Consider the following 21111-nt stretch of genomic DNA (forward strand, 5'->3'; position numbering starts at 1 on the left):
CCATAGTGGCTACACTATTTTACGTTCCTACCAACAGTGCACGGGGGTTTCAATTTCTCCACAACTTGCTAACACTTGCAAATTTCTTTTTCTTTTTTTAAAAATAGTACCTGATGGTGTGAGGTGATATTGTTAAATTTTTGTTTTTGCTTTTTTTTTTTGGCTGTACCACACGGCATGCAGGATCTTAGTTCCCTGACCAGGGATCAAACCCATGGCCCCTGCACTGGTAGTGCAGAGTCTTAACCACTGGACCAGCAGGGAAGTCCCTCTCATTGTGGTTTTGATTTGTATTTCCCTAATGATTTAGTGATGTAGAGCATCTTTTCATATGCTTGTAGTCCTTTTGTATATCTTCTTTAGGGAAATGTCTATTTAAGTCCATTGTCCACTTTATAATCAGGTTATTTGAGGTTTTTTGGTTGTTGGATTATAGGAGTTCTTTATATATTCTGGATATTAACCCCTTGTCACATACATTATTTGCAAATATTTCCTCCCATTCTTTAGGCTGCCTTTTCACTCCATTATTGTATCCTTTTATGCACAGTTTTTAATTTTGATGTAGTCCAATTTATGTATTTTTTACTTTTGCTGCCTTGCTGGTGGTGTCATATTCGAGAAATCATTGCCAAATCTAATGTCAAGAAGCTCTGCCTCCAAGTTTTCTTCTAAGAAAATACTGTTTTAAGTCTTATATATCTTTGATCCATTTCGAGTTAATTTTTGTATGTGATGTAAAGTAAGGGTCTAACTTCATTCTTTAGCATGTGTATATCTAGTTTTCCCAGCATCGGTTGTTGAAAAGACTGTCTTTTCCTCAATAAACAGTCTTGGCATCCTTGATAAAATTATTGACTATCTAACCTTTAAATGCATGTTTGCATTTGAAACCATTGATAATATTGACATTGTCTTTCTTTTTATGCTAGATAAAGCAAAGTTTTTCCTGTGTATCTTTTCCTCTTATAAATTTTATTTAGTCTTATTTTTAAATGTCTTATAAACGGGCTCTCATAATCATCCCTATTCCCTACCAAAAGTATCTGATTATGAATTCAACAAACTCATTTATATGTTAAGATTCTTTTAAAGTGTTCATATGTCTCATGTTACATTCTATTTTTGCCATATCTCTGTTTAATTACTAAGAAAACTGATCACCATATGATCTCTCCCCACCCTCATGGCTTATCATTTCAAAAACAGGGGGAGAAAATAATCTGTGCTGGGACAACCTTAATGATCAACTCTGCCAGGCTAAACTGCTAGATACCTGAAGGCAGGAGTCATGTCTTGATTATTTTTTATTTCCCAAAGAACTTAAAACCACAATATTATACTCAATAAAGGAACACGGTCCATGCTGCAGTATCTAATTTAAATGGAGTTAGAAATGTGTTAGCTTCCCCCAGTCTGCTCTCACCCCTGCCTAAATTAGCTTCTCCTTAATATCCACTCAGTGATGAAACTGGAAGCATTCTTACTCTATTAGAAAGTACCAGGTAAAGCCAAAGAAAGTATTTTCTGAAAGTTTGCTGTCTTTCTGGCTCACATTTTTGGGGAGGGTTAGGAAAATTAAATATTTTGGCCTAAAAGCCTTCTTTCCGAATCTTGAGTGCTCCTAAACTGCAGGTTAAAAAAAAAGTTAACAGATGTTAAGAATATATTTATGGGAGAGCAAGAGTATCAATAGAAATTTAAAGGGAACACATCGTTAAACCACAACCCACAAGAAGCTGGCTGCATGGTTGGTTACCCATTACTAGTAAGTGTATTTTACTACTTGTAAAACGTTGTCAAGGCCTAAAATATGTGAAAAAAAAATACACTTCAAATAAAAATAAAACTTTAAAAATAGGAATTAGGCCCACAATACCAAGCATGTAATAGCAATAATTTTGCTTTTGATAAACCTCATTAACTACATCATTCCTGTAAGAAAAATATCTGGTGTACAGCAGGCACTCAGTAAATTCTGCTGGACTAGGACCTACTTTGTTTCTATACCTAGTTTTTAGGCTAGTTTTAAACCTTGAGATCTAACATTACTTGAAAAACACTGCCTGGCTTTGAATCCTGGCTCTGCCACTTCCCATATTAACTTTGGGCTAATTACTTAATCTCTCTCTGTACCTTAGTTTCCTCATATGTAAACAAAAAAACCAAAGCAAACCAAAACTAAAATGGTTATAGTAGGCACCTAAAACATTTTTAAAAAATTGGTAAAGTGGACTTCATCAAAATTAAAAACTTTTGTTCTTTGAAAAATCAATTAAGAAAATGAAAAGGCAAGCTAGAGACTGGGAGAACATACTTGCAAAATACACATCTGATAGCGCTTGTCTTGTTGAGTACAACTCAATAAAAAGATTGTTGTTGTTGTTTTTAATGGGCAAAAGATTTGAACAGATACTTCAGGAAAGAAAATATACAAATGTCCACTAAGCACAAGAAATGATACCCTCAATGTGACCAGTTACCAGGGAAATGCAACTGAAAACCAAAATGAGATACCATTTCACACCCATTAAAATGGCTAAAGTTAAAAAGACTTGATAGTACTAATGGTTGACAAGCATGTGAAAAACAAACTCTCAAACACTGCTGGTGAGAATGCAAAATGGTACAGCCACTTTGAAAAACAGTATTGTAGAAACTTATAAAGTTAAATATATGTTTTACCATATGATCAACAAGTCCACTCCCAGGTATTTACCCCAAAATAAATTTATTCAACATAGCCACACAAGACAGGTATATGAATGTTCATTACATTATTCATAATAACCCCAAATTGGAAACAACCCCAATGTCCGATTTTTTGAATGGATGAACAAATTGTGGTGTTTCTGTACTTGTAAAATGCTACTTGGCAATTCAACATGCATGAATCTCAAAATCGTTATGCTAAGTGAAAGAAGTCAAATGCCAAAGATGACATATGATTCCATTTATATGAATTTTTGGAAAAGGCAAACCTATAGTAACAGAAACCAGATTAGTGATTCCATGGCCCAGGGTCCATAACAAAACTTTTTAGGGTGAGGAAACTTCTATATTTTGACTGTGGTGGTGGTTACACAACTATTACCCAAATTCATCAAGCTATATACCCTTTAAAAGGGTTAAGTTTTGGGGCTTCCCTGGTGGCGCAGTGGTTGAGAGTCCGCCTGCCGATGCAGGGGACACGGGTTCGTTCCCCGGTCTGGGAAGATCCCACATGCCGCGGAGCGGCTGGGCCCGTGAGCCATGGCCGCTGAGCCTGCGTGTCCGGAGCCTGTGCTCCGCAGCGGGAGAGGCCACAACAGTGAGAGGCCCGTGTACCGCAAAAAAAAAAAAAAAAAAAAAAAAGGGTTTAGTTTTATTATATGTAAATAGTACCTCAATAAAAAACTCGGTCTTATACACAGATGTTAATATGACTAATTGTCACCTAAACTATACTAAATAAATTGTACAAAAAAATCTATAAAGTAATAATAGGATTGGTGTGAGGATTAAATGAGATAACGCATTAAGCCCTTTGCCTGGCACTGTAAGTACTTAAAAAGTATTAGCCATTAGTCTTTCAACATATACTTTCTCCCTTTTACTCCAATATGCTAATGACTGCTAAATTAAAAGATGTTTTTACCAATAATCATGGGTCATCATGCATCTAATAAGGTTAGATTAATGTTAAAGGCAGATCACTGATATTTACTTCATTATGGTTTGATCTCAATAGTAAGAGAGAAGTATAGGTACGTGAAAAATCCGAAATGACTGGTTTGTTTCTCTTACTTCTCAAATCTGGGGGAAGAATATAAGAGAGAGGATTTTTAATCTTCATAATTCCCAACCATGTTAGTCATATACAAAGAACACGAAAAACCACTTCACTGAAGTAGCCTTTTATCAGAAATCACCAGACATTTATAGGGGTAGATGGGGAAGGGGTGAAGCTTCAGTGTCCTTGGATTTACTTATAAGAACAGAGGTAGATACAATTCTTTCAGCCCCCAAACCCATCCCTTCCCAATTTTAGTGATAACATATTTGCTGCAGGCAGGGAAGGGGAAAGAACAGAACCCCTGTTGTGGAAGTATACTTGAAAATCCTGAGTCATTCTTATTTCAACTTCTTTTAAGATGGGTTACGGACACAGTTCTAGGAATTCAGAACATGTAACAAAGATTTAGTTAAGAAAATCCAGTGAGGGAAACTATCATCATTCTAATTTCTGTAACATATTCTGTAGTGGTGATAACCAATTGTCTTAGATTGATCCAGTTGTTGTTTTTCCAGACTTCCTGGGGCTAAAAAAGATGGTTAAGCATTCAAAAGGTCTGTATGCAAGCATAGTAAATAGGAGTGAGGACCCAAACTGCTGTAACACAGCTCTTGCCCACTCCATTGTAAAGCCAGCCAATAATCCCAGTACTGTAACAACAATAGTAACAAAAGATTTGAGTGCTTACTATGTATTAGGCTGCATGCTAAGCAACGGTGTGTAATATCTTATTTAATCCTCAACATATAATTGTATATACTATTATTATCATCACTTTATATACGAGGGAAGTGAGGCACAGAATTTCAAAGATGGTACAAAAAGAGCAACAGACACACATACAAACGTGTAGGTATACCTCAAATTTATACATATGGTGTGTGTATTTTTAATGCAATTTTTATAGATAAGTTCTTATGATTCTATTTTAAATACTGAAGTCACAATAGAACCCCCAAATCAGTGTGACTTTCCACTGAAATATTTCTGCTTATTCCCTTGGGAGAGGTACAATATAAGGGATCAAGAGAGTTCAATGTACAATATTTGTGCTAGTTATTTATATTATTTTTCTTCATTATGTTATGAAGTAGCTACTGCCATAACATATAGATCTAAAACTATAAACTGCCAAACCAATGTTTGTTTTATAGGCAACTGAACACATTATGTTATAGAAGTTTTACCAGAGGGATACTGCTCTAGTCTCATATTTCTAATTATCATCTTAAGGGGGCCTCTAAAGGTTCTGTAATTGTGTTGGGTTTAGTCCTTTACAGTTTTTGTTCCTGTACTCTTTGCAGAATATACAAGAATGGATCTTAGACTCAGGATTAATCTCAAAGCTCTTCTACAGACACTTCCTTTTTGTAAGAGCAGGGAAGGTTAGGTGGCTTACTCATGTTAACATACCACAGGAAAGAGCAAAGACAGGAACCCTGGCTTCCCAACACCCAGCTGGATGCTCTCCCCATAAGACAACACTATCTCTAGATAGGTATGCCATAGGTACCAAGTCAACTGGAAGTTGCCTCTTTTCTCTCTGCTCAAAATTCTAGGGAAGATGAAAAACTCATTCACCATTGTATGTTTTACTGAGAAAATCTGGGTAGAGAAGCAATTCTTAAGTCTACTTGCAAAGATAACTGCTGAGAGGAGACCTACTATCTTAAACCTACCAACTTCTTCAAGACAGAAATTCAAAGGCGGGGGGCAGTGGGAACCAAGAGGTCTGATGAGGCCATTTACTCTGAGGTCATCTAAATTAAATAATGATGCCACAGCTATGCTGATGGCCCTGGAAATTCACATCCTTACATCAACAAAAACGAAAAAAAGTTTAAGTTAACCGTCATCCTTATCTGCTATGTTAAGAAAAAAAAAATCTGTATTTGATTTTGATTGCTATCTTAGTGAACACAAGATTAATCTCACATGAGCCATTAACTCACTGAGGACCCAAAGGAGAAGGGAGCAGTGACACAGCCAGCACTAGAGCTCGGAGAGAGTACAGCTGTACAGGAAGCAGAAGTCACCATGACATACAAATGCCTGTGGGTACCAGGGAAGGCAGAGAGGCAGAAAGAGTTTAACTCCTTAGCTACTTGCTGTTTCCTTTCCCACATCCTTGCTTAGCTAGCAACTCAACTAAGGTGTAGAGTCAGAAAAAGAAAGGAATTATTCACCACTGAGCCATGGTGGTGAATGGGGGGGATCGCCCATTTTCTCCTACGCTTGATCTGAGAACAAACTAGAAGTCCGCTGTATCTGCGGCAGATAAGAATAAAAAGACTTTGTAATTCAGCCACTAACTTCCAACAAGCCACATGGTACACAAAGTTCAATTTGATGTATGGTCTATTCTTCTTCTTCCAAGATTAAAAAAAATAAGAATACTAAATTAACTGAAGAAATTTAAAAGCATTTGTAAAGAAATTAGTAAAAAAAAATCACATTTAAGATTTTAAAACAGTGGTTCTCAACTTTTTTTCCTCAGGACCCCTTTACATCTTAAAAATTGAAGACACTAAGGTCCTTTTGTTTGTATGTTGTATCTATTGATATTTACCATATTTTAAAAATTTTTTGATATTTACCAGTTCATTTAAAATAACAATAACCAGGGCTTCCCTGGTGGCACAGTGGTTGAGAGTCCGCCTGCCAATGCAGGGGACACAGGTTCATGCTCTGATCTGGGAAGATCCCACATGCCGCGGAGCGGCTGGGCCTGTAAGCCATGGCTGCTGGGCCTGCGCATCTGGAGCCTGTGCTCCGCAATGGGAGAGGCCACAACAGTGAGAGGCCCGTGTACCACACACACACACACACACACACACACACACACACACACACACACAAATAACAATATTTCCCAAAAGAAAAAAATTAGTGAGAAGAGTGACGTTGTTTTATAACTTTACAAATGTAAAATGTGTCTGACTTAATAAAAGACAACCAGATTCTCATACCTACTTTTGGATTCATCTGTTGCAATTTTTGGCTGAAGTATATGGAAAAAGTCCAAACCCACACATATAAATAATTAGAAAAGATAGGAGTTTTTTAATAGCCTTTTCAGATAATTATGAATATAATCTGATACTACATCAAAACTGGACAAGTGGTAGTTTCATAAAGGTTAGTTGCAATATGGAATCTGAAACCGTTATCAATGAACTTTTCATATTATGTTACGTTAAAATCCATTGGTCTAGCTTACACATCAAATGGACCTTTTACTCATGCATAATTTTATAACGTCTTGCATTGGTCATTGGGAAAATATTGTTCACTGAGTCACACAATCTTCCAAATGTTAACATATTTCATTTCATGATATTTTAAAAATCATTCATCAATACTCATTGATCTCAACAGAAGTCTTTTAAGTTTTGGGAAGCTGTCAAGCTCTGAGTAGCAGATACAAATTTTCCAAAACTTAATTTTCACTTGAAAACTCAATGGCAACAAATACTGTCAGCTGTTGTCCTTGAAGTGACAGGATCACTTCATTCGTTTGTGAGAAAATATGTGCCAAATATGGAAAAATCAAGTCTGAATAATCATAGCTTGCCCTTTCAAATAAAAATGGTGCTTCATGGAAAAAATGCAGCTAGCTCAGCTCTCGACTAAAGCAAGTACACAAGTGCTTTCCCTTGAGATAGCCACTGTAGTTGGGGATGCAGAAGTGCTTTATGTGTGCTTTCCCATCTGTCACAAAATATCAAAACAATGTGAAACTCAAGGATTAGGATTTAATAAAATTAATATGTTTTACACCTTATCAAGGACATTCTTAAGTGAAACTGGCCTTTTTTTTCTTATTTAAACAGTGAGTGAGGGCATACTAATGGTATAGTTTGGTGCCATTGCCTAGATTTGTGCTAAGGCTCCAGCAAATATTCTCCATTGCAGCTTGGTACCATCGGTGCAAATGTCAACACAGTAAAATAAATAAATAAATAAATAAATAAATAAATAAATAATATCTTCGTATTATTATGAAAATAATTGGTACCATCGGTGCAAATGTCAACACAGTAAAATAAATAAATAAATAAATAAATAATATCTTCGTATTATTATGAAAATAATTGGTACCATCGGTGCAAATGTCAACACAGTAAAATAAATAAATAAATAAATAAATAAATAAATAATATCTTCGTATTATTATGAAAATAATTGGTACCATCAGTGCAAATGTCAACACAGTAAAATAAATAAATAAATAAATAAATAAATAAATAAATAAATAATATCTTCGTATTATTATGAAAATAATTGGTACCATCGGTGCAAATGTCAACACAGTAAAATAAATAAATAAATAAATAAATAATATCTTCGTATTATTATGAAAATAATTGGTACCATCGGTGCAAATGTCAACACAGTAAAATAAATAAATAAATAAATAAATAAATAAATAAATAATATCTTCGTATTATTATGAAAATAATTGGTACCATCGGCGCAAATGTCAACACAGTAAAATAAATAAATAAATAAATAAATAAATAAATAAAATCTTCGTATTATTATGAAAATAATTTTGACACTATGGACCCCCTAAAAGTATCTCAGGGACCCCACAGGGATCCATGGACCATACTTTGAGAACTACTGCTCCAAAATATATTTTTGGCATGGATAGGATCCATGGGAACTACTGCTCCAAAATATCTTTACTTTTGGCAAGGATAGGATCCACTAGCTCCCATATAATATAAATAGCAATAAATCTAAGCAAAACACAACTCAAAAAAAAAAATACCCTCTTACCTTTGCCAAGACTAAAGACAAATGGTTCATTTCGATCATGACTGGAATCAAACTTCTTTCCATTTGACAATTTTCCTTTGTAATGGACATAAACTTTGTCTCCAATCATTGGGGTTTCCTCACTATTCCCCACTCTTTTGACAATCTAGAAAAGACAAAGGTCAAGAAAAATGAGGTTAAACATTTTCTTTCTAATCAGAGAATAAAGGGGTCACACAGTCCCTTCCACATCACTCAGGCGCATTTGCAAACAACTGTCTGTCCTTCCTAAAGGCTTCCCTCCCAGTTCTCTCAATGATCCTCACTGTTACAAAATTATCCTGTACTACTCTTAAATCTTTAATGCTATATTTAATTGTATTGTTTATCACATTATTCTCCCAAAATAATTAATCAATAGATCTTGTTTCACTGGTTTAATGCCCCATCTTTTGACACTGAAATCTTTCAAAACACAGAGTTAGTCCATGTACAAACTGAATTAGACCAAAAAGATTAGTGGACTTTCAAAAACATTCAAAAAGAAGTCTGATGCAAAGTTTCAAAGGTGAGATATTTACTTCTCTCCTTTGCTAAAAACATTATCTTTTGACTAGATTCCACTAGTTTGGTTTAATTTCAAAAAGCCCAATTTCCTGATACAAAGGTTATACTTCCTACTATTTGAAGAATATTCAATGTGTAAAAAAAACAGTACCACTGCACAATTTGATATGATACTGAATAACTTGTGTTCTAGTAAAGGAAATGCCAAAAAGCTCCAAGTTGAAAAACATTTAACTATCATAAAATCCAGTATATTTATTTTGTTCCTGGCAGAGCAAGCCACTAATGCAGTTGGTCAGTTCTGGGAAAAGAAAATCAAATCCAGGCATGTGGTGTATAATTTATTCTGTCAATCACTTATGCCAAATTAATCATTTTTATTAGATAACAGAGGATGGTAGCTAATGTCCAATAAACAAACATCTTTTTGGGGTAAGGGTCTGAATTTTTATCAAAAGAATTCAATTATTTGCTCCTAAATTCTTTGTTGAGATGCATCCTCCTTGCCCCACCCTCATATCACCACATAAACACTGTGAACTCAGATTCTACAACTTTCTTAGCTCAAAAGCCTAGACATTCTAAAGGAAAAAAATGATTACTGCAACTTCATCAAAAAAAGTGTTTGAACTAATCAATGAATTCAGTAAAGCTGCAGGATTACAAAATCAATATATAGAAATCAGTTGTGTTTCTACACACTAACAAAATATCTGAAAAAGAAATCGAGAAAACAATCCCGGAAATGTAAACCAAAACCACAATGAGATATCACCTCACACCTGTCAGAATGGCTGTCATCAAAAATACAAGAAATAGGGCTTCCCTGGTGGCGCAGTGGTTGGGAGTTCGCCTGCCGATGCAGGGGACGCAGGTTCGTGCCCCGGTCCGGGAAGATCCCACATGCCGCGGAGCGGCTGGGCCCGTGAGCCATGGCTGCTGAGCCTGTGCGTCCGGAGCCTGTGCTCCGCAATGGGAGAGGCCACAGCAGTGAGAGGCCCGCGTACCACACACACACACACACACACACACACACACACACACACACACACAAAGACAAGAGATAAAAAGTGTTTGTGAGGATGTGGAGAAAAGGGAACCCTCTTGCACTGTTGGTGGGAATGTAAATTGGTGCAGCCACTATGGAGAACAGTATGGAGGTTCCTCAAAAGATTAAAAGGAGAACTACCATATGATCCAACTATTCCACTTGTGGGTATTTATACAAAAGAAATGAAAACACTAACTGAAAAATATATGCACCCTCGCCATGTTCACTGCAGCATTACTTACATTAGCCAAGATACGGAAACAACCTGTGTTCATCAATAAATAATGGATAAAGAAAATATATATATTTGTATATGTTATATATATATATATATATATATATATATATATATATATATATATGTATACACACACACACGCAATGGATGATTATTTAGCCATAAAAAAGAGAATCTGCCTGCCAATGCTGGGGACATGGGTTCGAGCCCTAGTCCGGGAAGATGCCACATGCCACGGAGCAACGAAGCCCATGCACCACAACTACTGAGCCTGCGCTCTAGAGGCCAAGAGCCACAACTACTGAGCCCGTGCACCTAGAGCCCATGCTCTGCAACAAGAGAAGCCACAACAATGAGAAGCCCGCGCACCACAACGAAGAGTAGCCCCAGAGAAAGGAGCAGCAAAGACTCAGTGCAGCCAAATAAATAAATAAACTTATTTTTTTTTAAAAAAGAATGAAATCTTGCCATTTGTAACAACATGGATGGACCTGAGGGCATTATGCTAAGTGAAAATAGGTCAGACAGAGAAAGACAAATACCGTATGATCTCACTCATGTATGGAATCTTAAAAAAAAAAAGAAAAACAAGTAAAGAAAAAACAACTAAATTTATAGGTACAAAGAACAGAAACAGATTGGTGGTTGCCAGAGGTCAGAGTTTGAGGGGAGGGTGGGAGAAATGGGTAAAGGGAGTCAAAAGGTACAAACCTTCAGTTACAGAATAAGTCATGGATGTAATGTACAGCATGATGCGATAGTTAATAATATTGTATTGCATATTTGAAAGCTGCTAAGAGAATAAATCTAAAAAGTTCTCATCACAAAAAATTTTTTTAAACTATGCACGGTGACAGACGTTAAATAGACTTATTGCGGTGATCATTTCATAATACATACAAATGTTAAATCATTATGTTGTACACCCGAAACTAATAAAATGTTATATGTCAACTATACCTCAAAAAAAAATCCCATTCACAATATCATCAAAAACTATAAAATAGTTAGAAATAAATTTAACCAAGAAGGTGGAAGATCTATACACTGAAAACTATAAGATTCTGATGAAAGAAACTGAAGAAGACACATATAAATGGAAAGGTGCCCTATGATCATGGATCAGAAGAATTAAAAATGTTAAAATGTCCATACTACTGAAAAACATCTATAGATTCAATCCAAGACATATCAAAATTTCCCATGGTATTTTTCACAGAAATAGAAAAAAAAAAGCTAAAATTCATACAGACCCATAAAAGATCCCAAATAGTCAAAGCAATACTGAGAAAGAACAAAGCTGGAGGCATCACATTTCCTGATTTCAAACTATATTAAAAGCTATAGTGATAAAAACAGAACGGCACTGACATAAATAGAGGCACACAGACCAATGGAACAGAATCGAGAACCCAGAAATAAACCATAGCATATACAGTCAACTAATATTTGACAAGGGAGCCAAGAATGCTCAATGAGGAACAGGTAATCTCTTCAGTAAAAGATGTAGGGAAAACTGGATAACCCTATGAAGAATAAAATTGGACCCCTATCTTATACCACTCACAAAAATTAACTCAAAATCAATGAAAGATTTAAATATAAGATATGAAACTATAAAACATCTAAAGGAAAACAAGAGAAAAATCTCCTTGACATTAATCTTGGCAATAATTTTTTGGATATGACACCAAAAGTACAAGCAACAAAAATAAATAAGTGGAGGGCTTCCCTGGTGGCGCAGTGGTTGAGAGTCCCCCTGCCAATGCAGGGGACACGGGTTCATGCCCTGGTCCGGGAGGATCCCACATGCCACGGAGCGGCTGGGCCTGTGAGCCATGGCTGCTGAGCCTGTGCTCCGCAATGGGAGAGGCCACAACAGTGAGAGGCCCGCGTACCACAAAAAATAATAAACAAACAAACAAACAAACAAATAAGTGGAATATCAAGCTAAAAAGCTTCTGTGGGCTTCCCTGGTGGCACAGTGGATAAGAATCCGCCTGACAATGCAGGGGACACAGGTTCGAGCTCTGGTCCGGGAAGATCCCACATGCTGTGGAGCAACTAAGCCCGTGCACCACAACTACTGAGCCTGCACTCTAGAGCCTGTGAGACACAACTACTGAAGCCCATGCACCTAGAGCCCATGCTCCGCAACAAGAGAAGCCACTGCAATGAGAAGCCTGCGCACTGCAACGAAGAGTAACCCCTGCTTGCTGCAACTAGAGAAAGCCTTCATGCAGCAACAAAGACCCAATGCAGCCAAAAATAAATAAAAACAAAATAAATGTATATATATATATTTAAAAAAGCTTCTGCACAGCAAAAGAAACAATAACAAAATGAAAAGGCAATCTATGGAATGGGAGAAAATATCTGCAAACCATATATTTGATACTGAAAATATACAAAGAACTCATGGCTATAATCAAAAAATCAAGAAATAACAAGTGTTGATGAGGATGTGGAGAAAAGTAAACCCTGTACACTGTTGGTAGAGCTATAAACTGGGACAGCCACTATGGAAAACAGTATGAAGTTTCCTCAAAAAATTAAAACTAGAACTACCATATGATCCAGGAATTCCACTTCTGGGTATAAATCCAAAGGAAATGAAATCACTATCTCAAAGAAATAATGGATAAAGATGTGGTATATATATATTATATAATATTATATATATATAATAGAATATTATTCTATTATATATATAATTCTATTATATATATTATTCTATTATATATTATTATATTATTCTATTATATAAATTATATATATTATTTTATATTATTATTCTATAATACCATGAGACAATATGAATGTACCTTGAGGGCATTATGCTAAGTGAAATAAGTCAGAGACCGATAAATACTATGTGATATCACTTATACGTGGAATCTAAAAAAGCTGAACTCACAGAAACAGACAGTAGAATGATGGTTGCCAGGGGCTAGGGGAAAATGGGGAGATGTTGGTCAAAGAGTACAAACTTCCAAGTTATAAGATGAATAAATTCTTGGGATCTAATGTACAGCACGGGGACTATAATTAACAACATTGTATTATATACTTGAGAGCTGCTAAGAGAATAGATCTTAAATGTTCTTAGCACAATAAAGAAATAATTATCTGAGGTGATGAAGGGGTTAACTAACCCTACTGCAGTAATCATTTCAAAACATTTAAGTGTATCATATCATCACACTGTATAGTGTTATATTTCAAATATATCTCAATACAGCTGGGAAAAAATAATTACAGTTTAAAAAATTATATTAAGTGCTAGTAAAAAAAAAAAAAGTAGAATCATTACTGCCCTTCTAGTACTCAAGGGGAAAAAAAGTTTCAAAAAAGTTAATCTAAAAGAAATCATACGATATTCTAGAAGTGCTCGTGTTCATGAACTGCATGCAGTACTTAGGAGCCTGAGCCTCCCCTGGAGGGAATCTGCATTTCTAGGACTATAACCAAGTAACTGGGCATATGGGATGAATGGCTACCACGGAGTCAGAGCTGTTCACATCAGCAAGTGATACTGTGATATCACTTCCAGTTTCCCCAACAAGACGAGTTTAGTGCCTAAATCTGGAGCTGTCTTAAGGATACAATCTAGTCTCAATTCATTTTAAAAATGTAAGCTCCAAAAAAAAATTTTATCTTCCTGGGTTAGTTTCTCACTTCCCAGCTCTGCCTTGGTCTTTTAAAAAACATATACAGTAACAGTTAATAAGAGAGATTATTACAATCATGGCACTGTGCTAAATGCTTTATGTAATCTCAATAATTCTATGAGGTAGGCAGTATTATTACTCTAATTTTACAAATGAGGAAACTTCATCACAGATAGGTTACTAAATTGCTCTAGGTCACAAAGTTAAAAGACCTATTTAATCTTAACCAAAAGCCATGGTGAAACATGAGGCTTTAGACAGTGATAAACCATAAGATTTAAAGGGTTTATAATCTCTAAATGTTTCTTATAAGCCTAAAAATCTTATTAGATTTACTCCCTAGAACAAAGCAGGGCCTCAGGCAAGTTTGGGGCCATGTTGTCTGTACTAGTGCTCTGAAAAAATGAAAGAGAAGAACTTAAACAGAGGTAGGGTGATGCTGAGGATAGCCCACAGAATTTCCACTGTCTTGAGAGGCATTCTGGAGTATGGGATGAGTAATTCACAGAGCTACAAGGTTGAAAAGCCCTCTGAATGAAGATATCATAATATACATCTTATGCTATAGATAGCAAAAAGCCTTTATTCTACAGGTTCAAGTCTTCAAACTTTGGCTTGGCATATAGCAAGCTAATAGTAAAACATGTATATTCGGAAGAAATTCAGGTGCAGAAAAAAGCTTTCACATAAGCAAGATTAGCCAAAACAAACTAAAAAAATTCTCATTTGCTACTGATAACACAAGGAGATATTAAAACTCAGCTTAGTGGTAATATTTAATATCTATAAGATAATCTCTTCAGCAAAAAAAAATTAATTATACAAAACTTGAACACATAACAACAGTGTAGGAGAAAGAAGAACTTAGTATGACTAAAACCATTTAACCTCTCTTTATTATACGGAATAATAACACATATATATCTTCCATACATAAATGGAAGAATCAAAAAGAACATTGTCTCACAAAACCACTGTGAGATAAAAAAAATGTAAAAATGATTAATTACAGAATGAAAAAAGTGTTTTTAAGGAGGAAAGCTAATTCAAAAGTGAGATATATTATCTGATGAAACCTCAAAAAATACCTTCACTGCACACAGGAATTCTATTTGTATGTAAAAAACCAATCCTTGGGCTTCTCTGGTGGCGCAGTGGTTGGGAGTCCGCCTGCCAATGCAGGGGATGCAGGTTCATGCCCCAGTCCGGGAAGATCCCACATGCCGCGGAGTGGCTGGGCCCGTGAGCCATGGCCGCTGAGCCTGTGCGTCCGGAGCCTGTGCTCCGCAACGGGAGAGGCCACAGCAGTGAGAGGCCCGCGTACCGCAAAAAAACAAACAAAAAAAACAAACAAAAAAACCAACCCTTTTGAACTCTGCAAGTTAGCTTTTCTTTTTCTTTTTAAAAAGTATTTTGAATTGTCATTAGCTAGCTTTAATATACTTAAATATTATATTAAAATAATAACCCATTTATACACTCTGAGAATAGAGAGACACAGCCTTTTGGAGTCAGACGTAACTTGGACCTAAACTCCAGATCTGCATTTACTAAGATATATGATTTGGGGCAAGTTAATTTACCTAGCTGGCCCTCAGTTTTACCATCTATAATCTGGGATTAAAAATAAACCTCCAGTTATGAAGACAAAATGAGAATTTAACTGCAGTGTTTGGTACTTAGTAAGCCTCAATAAACATTATCCATCTCCACCTCCAACCAAAAAAACAAAAAAAGATTTTTATTAACAATCTTTCCAGATAGCAAATTTCCCTAAATGTCATTCATCCTTGTGGCCTTACCTTTAATACTCCTCTATCTTTTTTGGAGGTAATATCCTCTCCCTGTTCAGCAACAGCTGCTGCGGGGCTTTCTCCATTGTTGTGGGCAGCTTCATCAGTAGTCATTGTCTTTTATAAGTAGACAACCTGCTGAGAAGAAACATATTTTAGCTAGGAAAAGTATCACTTCTTTATACATCTTAAATGCCCCTAGGAACTGAGCTTTACCTGACCCAAGATTTACTAAGGGCCAATAAGGTTAAACACTGGAAAGGAAAATAAAAACATTTGCTATGAGCATGTATTGATGTTGTGAGGCATGTAAATGAAACATCATCCAACTCTTCAATTTCCCATCCAGCTCTGATCCCAAATTAGAGAGCAGAACAAGTCAGGTTTGATAGTGATTATATTCCTTAGCATGATTACACATTGAGAAGTAGTCCTTGCAGAACTCTGAAAACGTCCTTTTCCTACAGCCATATTCTTGACAGAGAATTAAGTAAGAACTTATCAGGTGATCTGATAAAAGAAATGACAATATATCACAGTGGAAAGCAGGACACAGACCCCAGTCTGTGTCCTAGCTCCAGCAATATCTGTTTGACATTTGCAAACTTAAAGTCATTGAGCCTCAGTTTCACATCTGTAAAATGGATGGAGTTTTTGTTCATAGAGTTACTGTGAGGCATTAATGAGATAACAAATGTTAAGAGATTAGCAAAAAGTCATAACTTAAAAATGTAAACATTTATCATGATTATTACTGGGTCTTTTACAGAGCCACATTTTTCATTTCCTTCTCAAAAGTTCCTTTGGAATGAGGTTCTTCCCTACCATGGCATTCCAGGCCCTCCACAACATGATCCTTACCTATCTTTCAGGTCTAGCTTCCACTACTTTCTTTCATGCAGCTCAAGCTCTAGCCAAACCAGACCAATTCTTCTCCCATAACAAGTCCCGTGCTTTCTCATCTCCATGCTCTTGGTCACTCTTTTTTAAAATCCCCATTCTTGGGCTTCCCTGGTGGCACAGTGGATAAGAATCCTCCTGCCAATGCAGGGGACACGGGTTCAAGCCCTGGTCCACATGCCGCGGAGCAACAAAGCCTGTGCACCACAACTACTGACCCTGTACTCTAGAGCCCGCGAGCCACAACTACTGAAGCCCGCGCGCCTAGAGTCCGTGAGCCACAACTACTGAAGACTGCGTGCCTAGAGCCCGGGCTCCGCAACAAGAGAAGCCACCGCAATGAGAAGCCTGTGCACCTCAAAGAAGAGTAGCCCCACTCGTCGCAACTAGAGAAAGCCCGCATGCAGCAATGAAGACCCAACACAGCCAAAAATAAATAAAAATTTAAAAAAATTAAAGAAAAATAAAATCCCCATTTTTCCCACTCACATGCTACCTCCATCTTACCAAACTTGACCTTCTATTTTGCAGTTGTCTGCCCCTTTCTGTACTTCCTTAGCTCTCCCCTTGATTTGTTGTCTATAATACATTCGTAAGACAACACACTTGTATTTGAAAGATCCTTGAGAGCAGGGCCATGCTTTATCCATATTTAGATTCCTTAGAATGCCTCTACCTTTTAGACTGGAATGACAGAAAGATCAAGGAATCTGGAGCTCCTTACAAGCTGTTTAATGTGCTTACTTTAACTTCTCTAAGATTTTTTTCCCTACCCATGTAATCAGAATAAAAATAATATCTACTTTCACAGAGTGATCTTCTGGATTAAATAGTATAATGTGTATGTTAAAAGTATACTATTCCAATGTTAACTCTTATTATTATCATCAGTCACCTAAATGACAGACACTTTTCATGCAAGGCAAATACCAACAGGCTAATCAACAAGACAAAACAAAACACACCTTGCTGGCTGCTGCCATGGTGAATTCCATACTGCTCTCCTGGCTGAGCAGGGGAAGACAAGAATTAATCACTTCTACAGCTATTCAGTATTAGGCTAATAATGGACATAAGGCTCCCTAAGCCATCTGTGGGATCCTCTTGCCTACACAGTTAAAAAGTGCTATTTTACACTTGTGAAAAATGTCTTACTGATACAACTGATAATTAGACAACTAAATATATTTGATATAGTGTTTTAAATCATTTCCAATTGACCTAAATTTACTTCAGTGTCAACAAAGACACAAATCAAATTTTGCTGTGCCCCCAAATCTTCAAAGAGAACACCAAAAACCAGGGGTTTAGCCCTTTGCTTTATTTTCTAGTACACTTTATGCCAAACACAAAAGATCCAAATGCTTGGCTCGGGATAAGGGAAAGGCCAGAACAAAGCGTTCTCAAACAAACAACAACAAAAATTAAGTACCTACTTGTTGTGTGATGCTGGGCAAGATAATTAGGAAAATTAGATGAACAGCGTTTGTTCCTAAATTCTAGTAACCTACCACTTATAAAACACTCTCTGATGCATAGAAATTTGCAGGAGCCACCTCAAAAACAGAGGGATAAGATCTGGAGGTGTTGGACCATATCCCTGGAAAAATACATACACGCAAAAAAATTTCCTGGTGCTTTACTACATAGACATCCATTAGTAAACCCCTGGGGAAACCCTGGAGTAAATCAATAAACAAATTAAAACTGCCAAATGAAAGGTTATTAGGGAACAGGACAGCTGCAAGGTCTCAAAACATGAACCTACAGATTACTTATTAAAAAAGGAAAAAGGGCTTTCCAGTGGAGTGATCTGACAAACCTCCCCCTTCACACAAGTGATCTGCATAATGACCAAACTCTGCATCTTCTATATTAACACAAACCAATATCAGTGTGCCTCCTGATGTGATGTAATGGGAAGTATACATGTGGTATTCTTACCAAAAACATTTAACCTGAAACTAATCAAGAAGAAAAGACAAAATTAGGTTGTGCAACATTCTACAACTGGCCTAGACTCCTCAAAATGTTAATGTTATAAAAGACAAAAAAAGTTAAAAAAAAAAAGAAAAGGGGCCTGTTCTGGTTTAAAAAAGACTAAAGAGACACAGCCACCAAACGCAGTGTGTGATTCTTGGCTGGATCCTGGATTAGGGGGAATAAAAATTTATAAAAGCACATTTTTGTGAGAATTAGGAAAATTTAGAAAAACAGACCATACATTACCTTATTATTACTGTATAATGTTAGCCTTCTGGAGTGTGATATAGCATTGTGGTTTTATACAGAATAATATCCTCATTCTTAGGAGACACATGCTGAAGTATTTAGGGGGTGAGGTGCCATGATGTCTGCCACTTACTTTCAAATCATTTGAGAGAGAGCATGTGTGAGCACAAATTAACACCAAAAGCTAAAAACAGAGCATTCAGAAAGCATGACTACAACACATCCAAAGGCAATGCCTTTCTTCTGAATGTTTGTCATTTGTAGATCAGCTAAACTTTTAAATGAAAATACTGTCAATCAAAAAACATTTTCTTTTGTTCTAACCCTCCCCTTTGGAATCAATGGCTTGCTAAAATGTAAATAAATAGGGAACTTGTATAAGTTTATTTGCAAGCCATTGTTTCCAATGAGATATACATCTCATTTGATAAAGGAATTTGCTTTTCATTTTTGGTTCTAACACTTGAAGGGATACAAATAATCTTTGTAATCTCAGAACGATTCTGACTAGTATGGAGTCCATGTGAAAAGAGGTAGCACAAATTAAATTAATTAAAACGCAATGATAAAAATAACACTAAAACTCTGTTGAACTTTCAAAGGCCGATAAATCTGGAAGAATAAAGAAATAAACTGAACATTCCAAGTACTTCCCCTTAATTCCAGTTATACCATTTGGGGTATAGATTTTTGTAAGTAAACAAAACAAATAAAGAAAAACGTCTTCCTTGATCTAATGTTACATGAAAAAAAGGCTGTAAGAACAGATAATTCCTAAAAACCTGTAAGACACACTAAGAAAATTTCACGTTTTTCATGAGAGCCTTTTCTTCGTTCCCCTACCCTAGGTTTATTCTGGATTTAAAATCACTCTGTAGCTATGGATATTAATCTATGATAAAGCTCACTGTCCTGAACTGTCCAAAGGGGGAAATTGCTGCCCAGAGCCTCAGAGAGGGAACACACAGTTCGTTCTGTTATGGACATGCCAGATAAGCATGCACTCTCCAAAGTGCTGGTCAGCAAACACCTGAGACATCACAGAAAAATGAGACTAAGCTTAAAATTTCATCAACAGTGTACTGAAAACTTCAGTTAACATAACTAAATTGTCATATTCCCCCAAATGAGAAATCATTTTAAAGGTTTATCCACTAATTAACCATGTATATTACCTACTGTTGTAGTTGTTCTCTTTGTTAAAATATAGATATCTTTTTTTTTTTTTTAGACTTGCAAAAAAGTTTATTAGAAGAGAAGACATATCAAATTGATTCTGAAGAGAGAGCGTCTATTGATATAGTATGCTCTGAAGGACAGAACAGTAATTCAGCTGAACAGGATTCATATAGCAGCTTTCAGGTTTATCACAGTCAATTAAATATGTCCCATCAGTTTAGTCATTTTAATGTTCTCACTCATCAGACATTTTTGGGGACACCATATGCCCTTTCATCAAGTCAGTCTCAAGAAAGTGAAAATTACTTTTTATCTGCTTATACTCAAAACTTGGATAGAGAGAAATCTCCATCTCCATTAAGTTGTTGGAAAAGTGATTCTTCCAGGCCGTTTTCAAAAGAGAAATAATTACAGTAACTTTTTTTTAAAAAGTAGGTTGTTATGGACTTTTTCTGTTTCTTAAAAGTGAATTAAAAATTTATATTTCTTTCTCTAAACAAAAGGTTTCTTTTCCTTTCGCAAATGTTTTTTTCCTCTTATTTAAATCATGATGGCCTGTAACAGTTGAAGCATCTGAAAATTGAAATAAATATATATATTTTTAACATATATTGTACTTGAATTATCTCAAAAATATAGATATCTTGTATCACAGATGATCCTACTGTCTAACAGAAGAGTTTTCAGAAAGAAGACAAAAAAGAATATAGGAACTGGCTACTTTGTTAGAAACACAGAAAATTACAAAATTACAGCAGCACTCTTTCTAAGTACCATAGATGTCTGGGCCATAAAGGCTTTCAGTCTCCTAAAACTAAAACACAAAAGAAAGAGAGAAAACACAAGGAAAGGCTTGTAACTGAATGCAGTATAAGTGCATCCTAATTTCAAAAATATTCATGTAAGGACGAACTGGAAAGCCCTCCTTTACTTTCAACCCC

General features: G+C 36.0%; 1 protein-coding gene across 17 annotated transcripts in view; it reads right to left on the reverse strand.

Annotated features, from left to right (window-relative positions):
- FKBP5 (FKBP prolyl isomerase 5) overlaps positions 1-21111 on the reverse strand; it is a 98275-nt gene that overhangs the window by 41973 nt on the left and 35191 nt on the right. For 10 of the 17 annotated variants that reach the window (XM_059076382.2, XM_059076379.2, XM_067006072.1 and 7 more), the window contains 2 exons: positions 15869-15997; positions 8561-8705 (listed from right to left, as the gene is read on the reverse strand). In XM_059076382.2, the coding sequence (XP_058932365.1) occupies positions 8561-8705; positions 15869-15973 (250 nt within the window). In that variant the 5' untranslated portion in view covers positions 15974-15997. Of the gene's footprint in view, positions 1-8560; positions 8706-15868; positions 15998-17724; positions 17768-21111 lie in introns of all 17 variants that reach the window. The other 7 variants (XM_059076386.2, XM_059076380.2, XM_067006074.1 and 4 more) reach the window with 2 other exon arrangements.

The sequence above is a fragment of the Kogia breviceps genome, chromosome 10, assembly GCF_026419965.1.
Source record: "Kogia breviceps isolate mKogBre1 chromosome 10, mKogBre1 haplotype 1, whole genome shotgun sequence".
Classification (NCBI taxonomy): domain Eukaryota; kingdom Metazoa; phylum Chordata; class Mammalia; order Artiodactyla; family Physeteridae; genus Kogia; species Kogia breviceps.